Source organism: Mustela nivalis (genome assembly GCF_964662115.1).
Source record: "Mustela nivalis genome assembly, chromosome: 8".
NCBI lineage: Eukaryota > Metazoa > Chordata > Mammalia > Carnivora > Mustelidae > Mustela > Mustela nivalis.
This window is the reverse complement of record NC_139027.1, coordinates 7,045,250-7,060,512: the sequence shown is the minus strand read 5'-3', so window position 1 is coordinate 7,060,512 and position 15,263 is coordinate 7,045,250. Positions and strand designations below refer to the sequence as shown.

The window sequence follows — 15,263 nt, the reverse complement described above, 5'->3', positions numbered from 1 at the left end:
CCGATGTTTAGCCAGTAAATTAATATAACGAAGGAAAGACCCTGATGTCTTACCTCCCTATAAACCTGTGACCCAAAAGACACCATCTGGAGGCCGGGCGCAACACAGATTTCTTTTGTGTCCTGCGAGGCCAAGTTCCAGCTGTGAGATGTGACCTGTACAGCGAGTTTGTAGAAAGAAGGGTGAAAAGCAGTGGGCGGTCAGTTGAGAACTGCCCTTCGTGCCCAGGATTTTGTCTTCGGCCCGTCCCCAGTGACCGTTAGGAAATGCGGCCGAGGACACAGCTCGGGATCGGACATGCTTCCTTCCTCCGGCCGCACGAGGGGGCCGTGAAGGCCCAACACGGCAGCCGCTGACCAACCGAGGTGGAACCTGTTTCTGTAAAGTGCAGTTCCAGTAATGTTAGAAGATAAGAGACCATTCAAAGGACTGAGCATTTCTTTATTGTAACTTAAAAAAAATAAATACAACTGTAACTAACTTTTGTGAGCAATTTCTCTAAAAGGTGAATTCCGTAGGGTCCTCCGGCGAAGGGAAAGGTGTCTGTAGGAGTCCGGAGACAGGAAAGCATGCTGGGGCCGCGCGGCTCTAGTCGAGGAGACTGAGGTCGATGTGGAAATAGACGTAGGGAAAGTAGTCCTGGGTGCTGAGCTGCAGCCCTGGGATCTCCACGGACGCCTGCAAAAGACGGCACGTTGGCGCTCTATCTAGATGCTGACAGCACTCCGCTGTCCCGCCTCGTCTGCCCGTTTCAAGGTGGCTCTCTAGCTCTGACACACACACACACACACACACACACACACACACGGCCTCTTCCCTGTTAGCCTTGCACACTTGTGAAACGTAGGTCTTAGCAAAAGGGTAATGTCCATCTTTTCAAAGTGCCTCCCACGTGGAGATGGACGTCTGTGCGGAAAGCCGGCGCTTTCTGGATTCTCTACCTACATCCAGTATGCTTGCGGCTGCTACTTGATCCAGATGTCTGAAGACGGAGTTCAGCACCTCCCGTAAACGTTTGGTGGAGGACTTCTTGTGAGGCTGGAGGAGCACCGCCTGGAAATTCACCGGAAGTCCGTACCTTCCCAGACAGACAAGACATGCGTTAAGTTACCTCAGAAGCAAGTGTGGGTCTAATACTCCCGACAAGAAACAGGAAGTTCTAGTAAGAAAAAGGCCTCAGTCAACATAGCTTAAGAAAATAAAACTCAGCTGAATGAAATATCTAGGGTCAGAGGTGAGACTACCTGGATTCTTCTGGATAGGAACATCGCTAGTAGAACACACTCCCCAGCCATTTCTGGCCGTTCATGGCGTGGTGTCTGCTGACAGCAAGGTCGCCTGGACCCGCAGGAGGACACGTGAAGGAGGCTGCTTGTAACCACGCGTGCGCTGCTTTCACTGGAAATCCAGCCTACGACCTACTTAGTCCTGTGCCTTCGATGGACTCTGGGCGCGCTGAACCCCGGTTTCAGAGGCCCGCCGAGGTCTTCCCAGGAGGCAAGTGCCGGAGAAGCTGGCTGGCCCAGCCGATAGCCTTGTCCCTCCTCTGTTCCCTCTTCCCTCCAAAGCTCTGGCATTCGGGGAAAACGAGCCGAGGGGCCGCCGCCGTCGCACCCGAACGAGCAGTTTCCCTTCACACGCCCTACCCCAGCGGCCCGCGCGCTTCGGAAACCCGCTCCAGGCCCGGACTTCACAGAGACCATCCTCTCCCCGCGCCGGCCGTCACTGCCGCCCCCGTCGGACTACACAGTCGCCGTCCCGCTGCTCTGGGAGATGGTTCATCCTCCCTCACGAGGACCGCGGTGCTGAGAGCTCTCCTGCCTTTCCCAGCCTGGGAGCTGCTGCAGGGCAGAGGCACGGGTCCGTGGAGAGCAACAGGCCCTCCACTGCTTCGTGGATGCTGGCGGAATGCAGCCTCTGAGCCCTTGGCCCCTTTCGCAGCCCACTCTTGACTTCAGGGCTTTTCACATTCTTGCCGGACCCTTCCAGTCCTTTCCCCGCGAACCCCGTGGCAGATCAGTTTAAAGGAACGCCTTCTGTTCTGCTCGGAATGTGCCTTCCAGGAACAGCTGGGTCTGCTCTGCTGCTCAGGGCCGCCCCCGCTGCTCCCTCCTGGATCACTCAGGAGACAACCCTCCTCTGATCACTGAGGCCACTTGGTGCGGAGCCCTCACCGGTACCCTCCATACGGAGACCACTGTAGCCACCCCACACCCCCACCCGGCTGCGAGGGGCGTCAGCCTTTCTCACCTGCTGCCCCCTTCCCCCGTCACCACTTTGCCCTGCTTAAAATAAACTTGCTCGGCCCCCTACGGCTCTCATTCCAAACCAGAGTATCCAGTGTCCTGTGTCACCCAATCATCCTTCGGCCACCACTCTAGCTGGTCCCACCAATGGCCTCACATAGCCTTTGCAGGGACACGTAGATCCTTCTGCTTCCTCTCCCTCCTCCTGCCTCTGACTTCCTCATGGGCTTTTCTGCATCCACCCCTTAAATGGTGGGGTTCCCCCAACGTGCCCTTTCATGTTGCCTCTATACGACTCTCCCTAAATGAATGCACACGCACAGCCACCATTAGGGTTCCCTAACATTCCCCACCGGCACCCCTCCCAGGAGCCAGACTGACCAGCGAGCTCCCTGGCCGGCGGCTCCTGCCCGCTGGCCCATCTCATCCCGGATGACTGCGGGCCCCGGTCCCCTCCACCCTGAGGGGGAGCTAGGTGAGGGCTGGGTCCACTTCACTTTGGTTTTACTGAGCCCACGAACAGTCAGCATCTAGTCCTTGTCCAGCTCTGGGCTGAGTGACAGAGGTGGAGGGCGAGGAGGAAGACAGCACCACGTGCCAAGTGGGGAGTCGAAGGAACGGGCCAGCAGGTGAGCCCCACCGTCTTTGCTCTAACAAACTTGCTTCCAACATCTGTTTTCTTGGACTATGATCTCTCCACAGAATAGAATATGGAAAAGCCGTTTAAAAGGATCAGGTAGCGCCACACACACGGGTAAGAACTGGAAGCAGGTGAAAGAAGCTGCAGCACAGTGAGGGCGAATGATCCCACCCGGGGGCTGAGAAAAGTCTTGAAACCACGAACCGTGATTATCTCTGGGCCGGGGGACTGTGAAAAACTTTCTCCACAGTATAGATTTCTAAACTTGAATTTTTTTTTTTAACAGTGTTCATGTATTACGACTGTATTCAGGAAAAATACAGATACAGTAAGAAAAAGTTCTACGCTGATAGTCTCATAAAGAATCATTCCTACAGCTAAGTGTGAAGTGTTAAGTGTCTGCCTTTGATTCGGGTCGTGATCTCCAGACACAGGGACTGAGCCCCGTGTTGGGCTCCCTGCTCAGTAAGAAGCCTGCTTCTCCCTCGGCCTCTGACTGCCACTCCCCACTCCTTGTGCTGTCTGCCAAATAAATAAAATTTTTAAAAGAAGAATTATTTCTACATATACTTTTAGGGGAAACCGTTTGATCCAGCTTAAGATACTGAAGACCTCTACCTCGGCTTCTTGAGCAAACAGGCATCCACACTATGGGGCCTGAGAACCACTGACTTTGGAGGCAGGTAGGTCAGTGTGGGGCCCCAGACGGCTGGAACACTGCGGGTTAGCCTGCGTACACCCTGCGACCCAGCACCACAATCCAGGCCATTCCAGGCCTCGGAGACGGGCGGGCGAGGAGCTATCGTGTTTGGACAAAACCACACCTGGCAGCCACCCTATTGTGTTTGGGCAAACCCGTGCCTGGCAGCCACCAGTTTGTTTGAACGAAACCACACTGGCAGCCGTGTGGAGCATGAACCAGAGGCAGAGAACCAAGTGCGAGCCCGTGGCAACAGCTGGGCCGGGGAGGCCAGAGGCAGAGGGAAGAGAGAAAGCAGAGGCAGGAGGATGAACTGTTAAGGGCGCTGGGGGGCCCTGGGATGGGGAAGGGAGCGAGGATGCAGGAGCAGAGGGAGCTGAGCCCTCAGGTTAGGGGCCTGGGGACAGGGAGGATGTGAGGCCAGTGGCATTGATGGGGCAGCCAGAGGTTGGAAGGGAAGAGGAGCCAGATGTGCAGAGAAGCGGGTTTCCGTTGAGCGGCAGAACCAGGAGATGCAAGAAAGCACAGGCAGGGAAAGGGGCCTCCGGGTGGGTGGTCGCCAGGCCGGCGGGTGAAGGGGCTGGGGACAGCACTCCAGAGGCTCGGAAGGCCGGGGGGGCCAAGCAGCAGGGGTGGGAGCTTCTGGAAAAAGAGTGTCCAGCCAGCCGTGTGCAGTGCTACCAAGATCTGCCCCCTGAGCTGATGACATGGGGCATCTTCAAAACACAGGAGAAAAGCAGGCTTCGGACAACATTTCCTGGATGTGAGGGCAATCAGGCCGCAACATCTGTCACCCCACGGATCACCAGGGTTGATTTGGCTGATGTGGCTGGCTAGGCCGGTGTCCCCGTCCCCCCTCACGGCTCCACGTGTGTCCCTCCCAAAGCCGCACCCTCCGTCCAAGGGGACGGCCGTCTCGGTAGGGGAGGGTATATGAGCAGCTGTGCTCCCCTTCTAGAACCTCCAAACCAGCTCTCAAAAAATATTTCCTATATAATTCCATTTCTGTAAAAATTAAGTAAAAAATGGATCTATCTATAAACTAGGGGAAAAAAGAGCGAAACAAGGACAGACTCCTAAAGCGGTTCACGCCCGCACCTGAGCCAGCAGCGCGCGCTCTCGGTGTCAGAGGTAGAGGTCACTCTCGCTCACTGCGCTTCTCTATGGTTGCCTCATTCTCCACAGCGAACCCACTTCGCTTTTGTTAAAAACAAGACAAAATTTTTGTCGTCGTTAATTCGCTCTGCTTTAGGTTTTAGTTTTTGGGTTGCCTTGGGCCTCAGAGTCAAGGACGGACGCGGTGTGGCGTCTCTTCCAGGAGTGGCCAGGCCCCGGCAGGTGCGCAGACCAGCACAGAACCTGCTGGAGAGGGGGCACGACCCCCACCCCGGGGCCGGCAGGAAACGGACGCGGAGCACAGGACCACAGGGACTTGGGAAATCCTACGCATGTCGCCAAGAGCCAGGAGCAGCACAGGGAGAGGGCAGGGGGAGGTGTGGGTGCTGGATGGGAGAGGCAGCAGCCCCAGAGGCCCCCCGAGCTGGCTGCTCCCCCCGCCCCCCGCAGGACAGCCCAGGCTGGGCGCCCCCTCCACGCACCTGAGCACGGACTCCACAAACACCCTCAGCGCCTTGATGTGGATCCAGGCGATGAAGGCTTCGCTGAAGTTCACTTTGAGCCAGCGCAGCAGTGGGCCCTGCGAAGACAGGACAGCCTGTGATGCCCGCGGGCAGCGGCACCAGACGCCAGGCCAAGGGCGACACGGGTCCCGGCAGAGCGAAGCCTCGCATGGAGAGACGCCTGGCGACCAGCAGAAGCAGCGAGTCAGCCGGCCCCGGCCCACGTTCCCGGGGCACCGGGTGCCCGGCAAGCTCAGCGGGCCGCCACCTGGCACATGCGTGGGGCCACCAGAGACCGGGCTGCGGAGGGCCGGGCAGCAGCGGATGGGCTTCCCTGGACACCGGGCCACCAGGGAGCCCACCTCTGAGGAACGCATCGCATCCCCCCGCCCCCAGCCCCGTCCTGGCATCAGCCACCTGCTGCCGCTTCCAGGGGCTCCGCAGAGCCCACCTCCGAGGCCACAACCCCAGTCACCGAGGCTGGAGTGGCCGGTCTTCCAGGGGAGCCCGAGCACCTGGAGCCAAGGCTCCGAGCCCCCACTGATGCCTCCGCTGCCCACAAAGGTCAAGGGTGGGTCCAGCCAGTGCAGCCAGGGGAGGAGAGCTGAGGGGCCTGACCCCCACCAGCCAGCAGGGCCTGTCCCCATCACCAGCGGCCGCCACCTCCAGGCAGGGCAGAGGACCCCTGGCCACCAAGCCGGGGGGCGGGGGGCAGCTCCGAAGATGCCTTCCACACGAGGAGGCAGGCAGCGTTCTGGGCTCCTTGATGGAAGCCCTCCCAAGCCACACTGGGGAGCAGAAAACGCAAGGCGCCGTTTCCTCCGAAGATGCCTGCACCGGCGGGGACATGCGAGCAGGGGAGCCCCGGGGCTGCAGGGGTGCTGCTTACCTCGCCCTCGCCCTCACTCTCTCTCTCTCTGTCCGTCTGCCCCGCCGCGGGCCTATCGGGGTTACCTAGCGGGGTTACCTTAACCTTGTGGTCCGGGAAGGTGGAAGATCCCTTTTTAAGAGCAACACAGGAAGTTTGCTAAAGGCACAGAAATCATTTATTAATCTTTCAGCAAACACGCATCACAACAAACACACAAAATCCGCATCTCCGGGAAAGCGCATGGGAACGCCGGACGGCCCTCCGGACTTGCAGGCCCGATGGACAGGAGATGGGGCGGGGCGGCGGGGGAGGGGGGCTCAAATCTTCGGGGCCCCTACTGCAGGGACATGGCCATGATGCCAGCAGCGGGGCAAGCTCCCGCATCCTCGCCCCTGCCTGGCCTTGGTCGGGAGCACCCCTCCACGGGCAGCCAGGACATGGGACCACGGAGCGCCCCTCTGCCCTGTCCAGCCACAGCGGCTCCATGGCACTCATGGAGGCTACATGCAGAAAATGAGCCAGGCACGCTGTTGGGACCTACCATCCTTTATCCTCTTTTCTCTGCAGACAAGGAGAAAGCCCTGGAAAATCCCACCGTGTGCTCTCCAAGGGAGCCGGAACCCCAGGACCTAGCCTGTCCCCTCTGGCTGACAAGTACCAAAGACGGTGCGGGATGCTGGTGAGACCCACCTCCCGACAAGCTAAAGGGGAAAGAGGTGCCTCAGAAGCCAGGGCAGGGCTGCCTCCGGCTGCCCCCTGCTCAGTGGCACACAGCCGGAGCCTCGCATGGAGCTAAATGTTTCCGAGTTCGCGTGTCTCCTCTGGAGCTCCATTTCCCCTCCACCGAGACCCTGGCAGGGCTCCCGGGGCAGCCTGGGTGTGCAAAGGCCTCCACTTGCCGCCTCACACCTGCGAGGAAGCGCCAGCTGGCAACCTGAGCCCCAGACGGCAGGCGACAAGCTCTGGTGTGTCACCTTGCTCCTCAGGGGGTCTGTGCCAGTGCCAAGGCTGGTGCCAAAGGCACGATGTGACCACCTGTCCTGTGGGCAGGGCCTCCTGCCTGGACGTTGGTCAAATCTGCCACTGTCTCGCCTCCCCCCACCCCCCGAGACACTGGGTAGGGGGCCCAGGGCCAGGACCCAAGCCGGCAGGGATGAGGCTAGAGAGAGACCACGGGGCGCTCCTGGGCGATCAGGGTTTGGGGCGAGCTAAGGCCAAGGAGCAAAAGTCCCCGCCTGGGTGTGTGGGGTCTGAGGCCTCGGGGCCCAGCACCTCCTCACGGGAACAGCCCTAACCCAAAGCCCGGCAGATCTGGGGTCTGAAACGCGTGCGTTCACTTGGTGTGCACACGCACGTCCGTTCACATGCGCGTCTGCTTGGGGGCGGGTGAAAGCCCCCCACAGGCACCACTATAGGACGAGCTCCTGCCTCGTCTTCAAAGGGGATGGGCCCGTCCAGTAAGGCTTTGAGAAGCCCAGTTTGTGGACCCCATGTTGCTGCTCACTTCCGAGGGGGCGGCTTGTCTGGAGTCCCTGTGAAAAAGCCACTGACCAGAGAGGTCAAACCAGACATGCCGATTCCGCCAGCCTGAAGTCAGAGAAGGCCCGGGGTCAACACAGAGCCGCGACGGGGGGGACTTCCTGCTCTTCGCCTAAGCCCGTACTGGCAGGTTCATGTCTACACAACAGCTTTCTTCCAGAACCTGAAGTACATTCTACTCCTTCTTCCCTCCTCCCTACACCAGAGGCCAAATTGGAAGTTTCTGAGAACAGCACCCAGTGGGGAGGGCGGGGAGAGGGGCCCTGAAGACATTCCGCCGGGGGGACCCCAAAGCCACCCGGCTTAGGTGTCTCCACAGCAGGAGGATGCCATGTGTGGAAGGAGCCCCTCACACAGAGCAGCTGAGTGACCTTCCCAAGGCGACACTGTCACATTCCCAAACTCCAAGCCTGGTTTGCTCCCCCACGAGCTCAGCGGCGCTTGCACGAGGAAGGTTTCTGCCAGGCTGTCGTCAGAAACCTCAAGGAGAAGCCCCCACTCTTCGCTGAAAGCATCGGGGGAATAAACCCAGGGGCTGACGACAGGGGGTGTCCCATCATGCATAAGAACCACACGGAGGAGGCCAGCAAGGAGACTAAGGCGACAGGCCTGCCCGCGCTTGGCACAGGGACCCCTGCCTGGATCCCCGCCTGCCCTGCCCGGATCTCGGGGCACAGGAAGGTGAGGGGGGGTTCTCCTCTTGGGGGAAACGCTCTGTGACCTCCCAGAGCCTCAGTTTCTCAGGGGCACGTTGGAGCTCGGAGTCCCTTCCCGGAGGGGCAGGGTCAGGACTCGGGAGCTCTCCTAGGGACAGTGCCCAGTGCCCTAGCTCACTGCTCAGGTGTCCCCTGGGTGCCCCGCCCTGGCAGCTTCAGGGAACACATGTCCCAGGCCGCGTGCCCCCAAGGGAGGGGGATGCTCTAGAAAGTCGCCCGCCTGCCCACGTAGTCTACTCACATACTGTTGCTTCTTATCAGACAGCAACCTGCTCATCTCTTCCCTTTCCCTTTTAATTTCTTTCTCATCATAGTAAAATTCACGGACAGTGAACCTTAAAACAAGCAAATGAGAGGCTTTCACCGGGAAGCTTCCCGACGGAGCAGAGAGACCCGTCCAGTGGAAACAGCCCAAACCCAGAGAAGCCCACTGAGGCCAGCCCTTACTTGTTCTCTTTGGCTTTGGTTTTGAAATCCTCGATCACTTTTCGAAACAGGGTCACCGTGAAGAGGCCGCCCTCGTTGTCCTCAGCAATCAGTCTGGTGGAGAGAAGCATCTGGTCACTGGATGCCTCACCACAGCTGCGGTCGGAGCTGGGCTAGGAGCGGCCTGTTCCCTCTCCCAGGGGAGGTGGGTTCCTGCCAAGGGGCAACTGGCTTATGGGCAGGCAGGGCCCCCACCCCACCCCCACCAGCTGAGGGCAGGGAACCAGAAGCCCCTTATAACTTCCTGACCCCCGGCCAGGGGGTGCGGGGCTCCACCACCTGCTGCTGCTCCCGCCCACGCCTGCTCCTTCCACCCCCCGCACCGAGCTGAAGCCTCTGGGGCCTCTGGATGATCTAAAGGCAGACCCTCGAGGGGAGGGAGGGGCAGGAGACTAGCTGCAGAGACCCCCAGTTTGGCTCCAGTGTGTGATGTGCTGAGCCATGGAGCTCTTCCTGGGTCTCAGTCACCTGTGTGCGCGTGTTGGGGGGGACGTGTCCAGGCTCGGGCGCACTACGCTCAGAACGAAGCAGGACAGACAGACTCCAGTCAGTGGAAACTGTCCCACCGTGTCCACCTCACATTCAGTGTCCCCATGTTCCAATCGGCCAGCCTCCGAGGCACGCCTCAACACAGGGCCACAGTGGGCACTGTCCCAAACACAGGGGTCACGGCAGCCAGCGGTCAACTCCTTTGAGCCGGCCTTGTCGGCCACAAGACCTCAGGGAAGCCCTCCGCCAAGCCCGGGCAGGACTCACAGGCATGCTGGCCAGATCACCTTTCCTGTCTCTGGGCCACCCCAGGCTCCAGAAACTTTTCCAGAATCACCTCTGCAGACCCTCCGGTGGCTCCTGACAATGCAGGGCCGGGGCTTCCAGTCTGAGCAGCCAAATCACCTACCGAGGTAGCCGGAGGGGTCCCCCAGCTCGTGGCCACAGCTCGTGGTCGCAGAGCACTGGCGGCCTCTGCCGAGCTGGCGGCCTCAAGGACCAGCCCCTCCATCCGGCCGTCTGCCCTCCTCTCCCTGCGGACGGCCCTGGCTTCCTCCTCTGGCCACCCCCTCGTGACCTCAAGCTATGGCTGTCCCGTTCCCTGCATCCCTCAGTGTAGCTCCTGATCGCCGTCTCCTGTGAGCTGTGACCCCGGGAGAGCCACCCCGACCGGAGGGGGCCTCAGCGCAGAGAGGGGCACGGGCAGAGCTGTCCTCACCCTACACTGTGCGCCCAGAAGCAGGTGAATTGGTGTGGCTGGCCGAGACCCACCGCCAAATCTTTTTAAATTACAAACTACTTCAGACATACGAAAAGGAATAGAGACGGGCCCTGGGTGGCTGTTGGTCTGCCGTGGGCTCAGATCATGATCTCCGGGTCCTGGGATGGAGCCCCACTTCCAGCGCCCGGCTCAGCGGGAGTCTGCTTCTCCCTCTCTGCCTCGCCCCCTGCTCATGCACACGCTCTCTATCTCTCTGTCTCAAATGAGTAAGTAAAATCTTTTTTTTTAAAGAAAGGCATAAAGAATAACAAATACTACATATAGGCAGGCCCCACTTAACACAACTCTCACGTGGCAGAAGCCCCAGGCCACACTCTAGCCACATGGCACTCTCTTCTCTGAGGTCAGCACTGCGCGGAGTCTGGCGTTTCCAATCCCCCGAACACCCCCTCAATTCTCCTGTGCACCTGCATGTGCCCAGATCACGTATGGTTTCGTTCTGTCCATTTCCAGGCCTTGAGTGACTGGCTTCACGCTGGGTGTCCTTCTCAGCCACTGGCCTGTCCTGCTCCACCCAGGATGGTGAGACCCTGCTGCTGTGGGCAGCCCCCTGCTGGGCTGGTTTCCCCACGTGCATGGTGATCGCGGTTTGAATATATTCCTGTATCTCTTCTCCTGCCACTTTCCCAGCTCTCACCGGCCACTCCTGCTCTGACTCCAGCAGGCCAGACACTACTCCAACTGTCCCCACCCCACCCCACCCCTGTGGCCATCACGGATCAGAGCGCAGTGAGGGGGATCTTCACCGGCATACAGCTAGAGGGGGCTTCCTGGAAGAGGGGGCAGGGAAGCGGCATTCTGAAGGCTACAGGGAGCTTGGCGCGTGGCTGGGGGAGCGGCTGCAAAGACCTCCAGGCTGAGGGACTCTCATAAGCTCAAGCGGGGAGGGCTGAGGGTCCCTGTACCCTCACTGCATACTTGGTGCCTAGGTGCCAAGGTGGGGTTTCACTCACTTAGTCGACCGAGGGACCACCATGTCCGAGAGGGATTCATAGGTTTTTTGCCATTGTGCGTAGCTTGATCTGCAAGAATACGGATCATTCAGTGATTTCTGCAGAAAGGCTGGGGGTGTTCAAGTGTTTAGGACACTGTACACTACTTTTCCCAAGGGACTGAGATCAGCAGGCCTGGGCCAGAGAGCCCCAAGCACCCCAAGGTCCTGCCATGGGCAGTGGGGACCCCCTCCCCAGCCTGGTCCTGGACCCAGCCTCCCAAGGGCGCCAGATGCCACAGACGGTTCAGGTCAAGGGTGCAGCTAGATATGTGGGGACCTGTCCTGACCCTGTGTAGCCTCGGAGAAGCCAACTGACCTCTCTGGCTTCTGGACAAGGGGGTCACAGGCGCCCCTGCCCCCCTCCCCAGTTTATTGTGAGCAAAATGGGCTCCTGTCTAAGGCTCGTGGCACACGGAAGCTGCTCACTGCTTTACCTGTGGGCACTCACCCTGCTCCCATTCCTGCCGCTGGAGCCCTGGCCATGGAGGGCCCCCCTTTCTCTCCATTGGACAGGGCTGGTTTCCTTCTGGGATCACCAACATGGGCTGAGGCCCCCAGTACCCCCCTTCCCAGGCCACTTACTTGGGGACAATGACCAGAAGTGTGACGAGATACTCAGAACCCAACACGAAGTCTTCTTTGCTCACGATATCGCTCAGTGTCCGGGTGAAGAGGTTTCCCCTGAATCCGGGTGGGACGAAGGGGGCAGGATTAGCAGAAAGGCAGAGGGAGGTCGCGTGGGCCCGGGCTTCTGGGACGCATGGTCCCCCGCACACCCTCAACACACAGGCCCTGAGTCAGGAGGGCAGGCAGGAAACATGAAAGCTCAGAGGTCCCCGGGCTGAGTGTGCCCCTTGGTCCCCCAGCTGAGGGTGGCCAAAGCTGCTGGGGCTGGCGGGGCCAGAGGCCCCCTCACCAGTCCCCCAAGGGGCGGCAGAACCCAACACCACCATCACCTGCGCTGCCCCTGGGGCTGCCGGGAGGGGACTGTGGGTGTCAGGCAGCTTGAGTTACACCGGTGTTAACACTTGGGCTGTCCCGAGCTGAGACGGGCCCAGAGAGAGGCCCGGGTCACTTTTCACACCTCCCAGGTCCAGCTGCCAGGGGACCTCACCTGCCATTGCTTGCTTCATGCCCAGCAGAACCCGGTCTCCATCGAGATCATGGTATTTTTAGCACATGGTTCAAGGGTATTGTAGCAGCAAGCAGGCCAAGGATGGCTACAGAGACTGTAGCCTGGGCACCCGGGCCGTGTCAGCTAATACATTAGGAGCCGACACTTCCCTGGCCAATGGGTCTCAAACACTCCACCAAGGCCAAGGTCTTAGGTAACATGCCACCTCCAGCCTCACCTCTCCCACCTGCGCCTTCACTGCTAAGTCCCTTAGGACCCTCTCCAAAGGCACAGGGCACGTGTCCCCACCACACCCCCGTTCTGCTCTCAGGTCTGCTCTGTCTCATCGACGCCTGCGCTCCGAGCACACAGCTGATTCTCTGCAGACACTTGTTGGGCAAGTCACTGGGAGCTCCCCGAGGGCAGAAATCCAATTTTCTTCTGCTTTGTTATCTTTAGGGGCTGGTATAAAGCCTGAGAGGATAGCCGGTGCTTACTGCACATTTGTCGGAAGAAGAATGGGCGAAGGCGGCAGAACAGCTTTACCCCTTCCCCCTCCAAGTGCTCTCAACAGATCAGCGCGGCGGTGAATCCGCTGAATGACAAGGCTGGGCCAGATGTCTGCTCCGGTCCCAAACGGTTCTCGAGGAGTCCACAAATCCATGATGCGACGAGTAGATGGCCCAGCAGGCAAATGGTCAATGCCGTGACGGCTCTAAGCCAAGGTCGCCATTTAGGGTGCTCTCTGCCATCGGCACGCTGCCCTTCTCCCATCTCACGCCTTCGCAGGGCCAAGAACGAGGCGAAACTCAGGGGATGCCCATTTAATTCGGATGCAAAGTCACGCAACCAACGGCAACCATTTCTAGTTGAAGTGCATCTCTCCCTTTTTGGTTTTAAAATCTCCGCTAATGTACCATATGCTTCTTTCACAAGAAGAAGACACCCGGCCCAGGGACCATCCAGAGGGAGAGGCGGGAATGGGACGGTGAGCTGCTCAGAGGAGCAGCTGGTTCTGACCTCCCCTGGGCACTGCCCTTCTTTGGAGGCTCTTCAGACAACTGCCAACAGGATCAGACCCAGAACCTGGGACGCCTGGGAGGGTCCCGCATGCCAGCTCAGCCCGACTCAGGAGCACCTTCTTCCAGACTCCGCGGCAGGAGCTCATCTGGCCTTTCCTGACATGCCCCCCACGACAAGACACTTACTCCCTTACGAGAGAGTTGCAGCCGCCATGACACTGGGTTTCTGCTTTTCTCCAGAGACCTCCCACCATCTGGGTGACTGGTGACCGCTGTCCGCAGGCCACACCGTCTGCTCCCTCTCTCTTGTGGGGGGTCCGTCACTTGAGTGCAGAAGGCTCCAGAGTCCCTGCGGATGGTCTGCTCTGGGCTGCAGCCCCCGCTACCCTGGGGGCCCTCCCCCAAGGGCCAGGCTCGGCTAGTCAGGTCCCCCCACCGCCTTTGCAGAGAGGATCCTCTGTTAAGTTTCCTCCAGGGGAAAGGTCTTAGGGCCCCCCAGGTGTTCTCAGTAACCTGGGGAGGTTGGGAGAGGGAGGGAAGGGGGTGAGAGGCAGCATGGTGTTCCTCTCTGGGCTCAGGCAGGGGGGTGCCATCACCCTGGCTCGGGCCTTCTCACCACGTGCAGCAAGGCCCCCCTCCCAGTCCGCAGCTCCCAGAGAGGCAGGAGGGCTGCGGCGTCTGCCTGTCTGGCTGGTGCCCTCTCTCTCTCTCTCTCTCTCTGACCCAGCATAGACCCTGGTTTACCCAGAGACCTGAAAGGCACACTCCTGGCCCACCCGGCCCCCGCCCAGCCCGGCCCCCACCCCCGCCCAGCCCGGCCCCCGCCCCCGGCCAGCCCGGCCCCGCCCCCGGCCAGCCCGGCCCCGCCCCCGGCCAGCCCGGCCCCGCCCCCGGCCAGCCCGGCCCCCGCCCCCGGCCTCCCCTCAGTGCAGAAACTCAGGCTCACATGGATTTCTTCTCCAGGTTCTCCAGGTTTGTCTTCAGAGTGTTGTAGGCGGCTGTTCGGGATTTCAGGTCAGTCTCGATTTGGGCCAATTGCTATTCAGAAAAGCAAAAGACAGGGCCCCAACTTCTCAAAATGGCCATCAAGCGAGCACAGCACACTTCGGAGTAAGCAGTAAGTAATCAACGCCGCCCGCTTGTCCGGAGCGCTCGTGTTTCCCTCCCCACCGCTCCCGCACACGTGCCAGCATTTGGCCCTGCGTAGCCCGTGGGGAGCAGGGGACAGATTCACGTCCCCACTCTGCAAGACCCCACACGGGCACGGCTGTTCCAGAACCCCTCAGTGAGGTGACTCTTCTGATGGCAAGCCCTCCTCACCCTGCCAGGCCAGCCCAGCTGACCCCATCCTGGCTTCTGGGGGCCCCGCGATGGCTTAGCCCCGCTGACCCGCGGCCCCCTCCCACGGGAAGGGGTAGGTCGGCAGGACGGCTCCTTTCAGCGTGCATGCAGGTCACGGGTCTGGCACGCAGGAGAGCCGTTGCCCCGTTTCAGGGAGGGCGTCCCAGACCCCCACCCGCAGCAGGCCCGGGCGGCTATGTCGTGGGAGGAGGGAATACAGGCCGAGCCCAAGACCCACGGCCTAGCTCTCCTGCTTTCTGGCTGCCTGACCTCAGAGGCCCACCTGCTCGGCCAGAGGGTGATGTCCTCCCAATGGCTGGAAACAGAAAAGGCAAATGCCCAGCAGGAAGCCCTCAAAACACAGAGGGCTGGGACGCCTGGGTGGCTCAGTTGGTTAAGCGGCTGCCTTTGGCTCAGGTCATGATCCCAGCGTCCTGGGATTGAGTCCCGCATCGGGCTCCTTGCTCGGCAGGGAGCCTGCTTCTCCCTCTGCCTCTGCCTGCCATTCTGTCTGCCTGTGCTTGCTCGCTCTCCCTCTCTCTCTCTCTGACAAATAAATAAATAAAATCTTTAAAAAAAAAAAAAAACACAGAGGGCTTGTCCAAACTCATGCTCGGACAGCGGAGTGCCATCCTCACAGAACTGCTTCAACGAAGGTGGGCGGCCCACGTTACGGGACACGGCGCGGCCTTCCAGATGGTCGCG

The 15,263-nt window shown here is 60.1% G+C and overlaps 1 protein-coding gene across 6 annotated transcripts in view; it reads right to left on the bottom strand.

Annotated features, from left to right (window-relative positions):
- Nucleotides 1-420: 420 nt before the first annotated feature.
- ATP6V1C2 (ATPase H+ transporting V1 subunit C2) overlaps nt 421-15,263 on the bottom strand; it is a 53,217-nt gene continuing 38,374 nt past the window's right edge. For 3 of the 6 annotated variants that reach the window (XM_082745515.1, XM_082745516.1, XM_082745519.1), the window contains 9 exons: nt 14,164-14,255; nt 11,664-11,762; nt 11,041-11,109; nt 8,779-8,871; nt 8,573-8,666; nt 6,095-6,232; nt 5,185-5,282; nt 946-1,078; nt 421-678 (listed from right to left, as the gene is read on the bottom strand). In XM_082745515.1, coding sequence (XP_082601641.1) covers nt 589-678; nt 946-1,078; nt 5,185-5,282; nt 6,095-6,232; nt 8,573-8,666; nt 8,779-8,871; nt 11,041-11,109; nt 11,664-11,762; nt 14,164-14,255 — 906 coding nt within the window. In that variant the 3' untranslated portion in view covers nt 421-588. Of the gene's footprint in view, nt 679-945; nt 1,079-4,678; nt 4,785-5,184; nt 5,283-6,094; nt 6,233-8,572; nt 8,667-8,778; nt 8,872-11,040; nt 11,110-11,663; nt 11,763-14,163; nt 14,256-15,263 lie in introns of those variants that run through there. The other 3 variants (XM_082745517.1, XM_082745518.1, XM_082745520.1) reach the window with 2 other exon arrangements.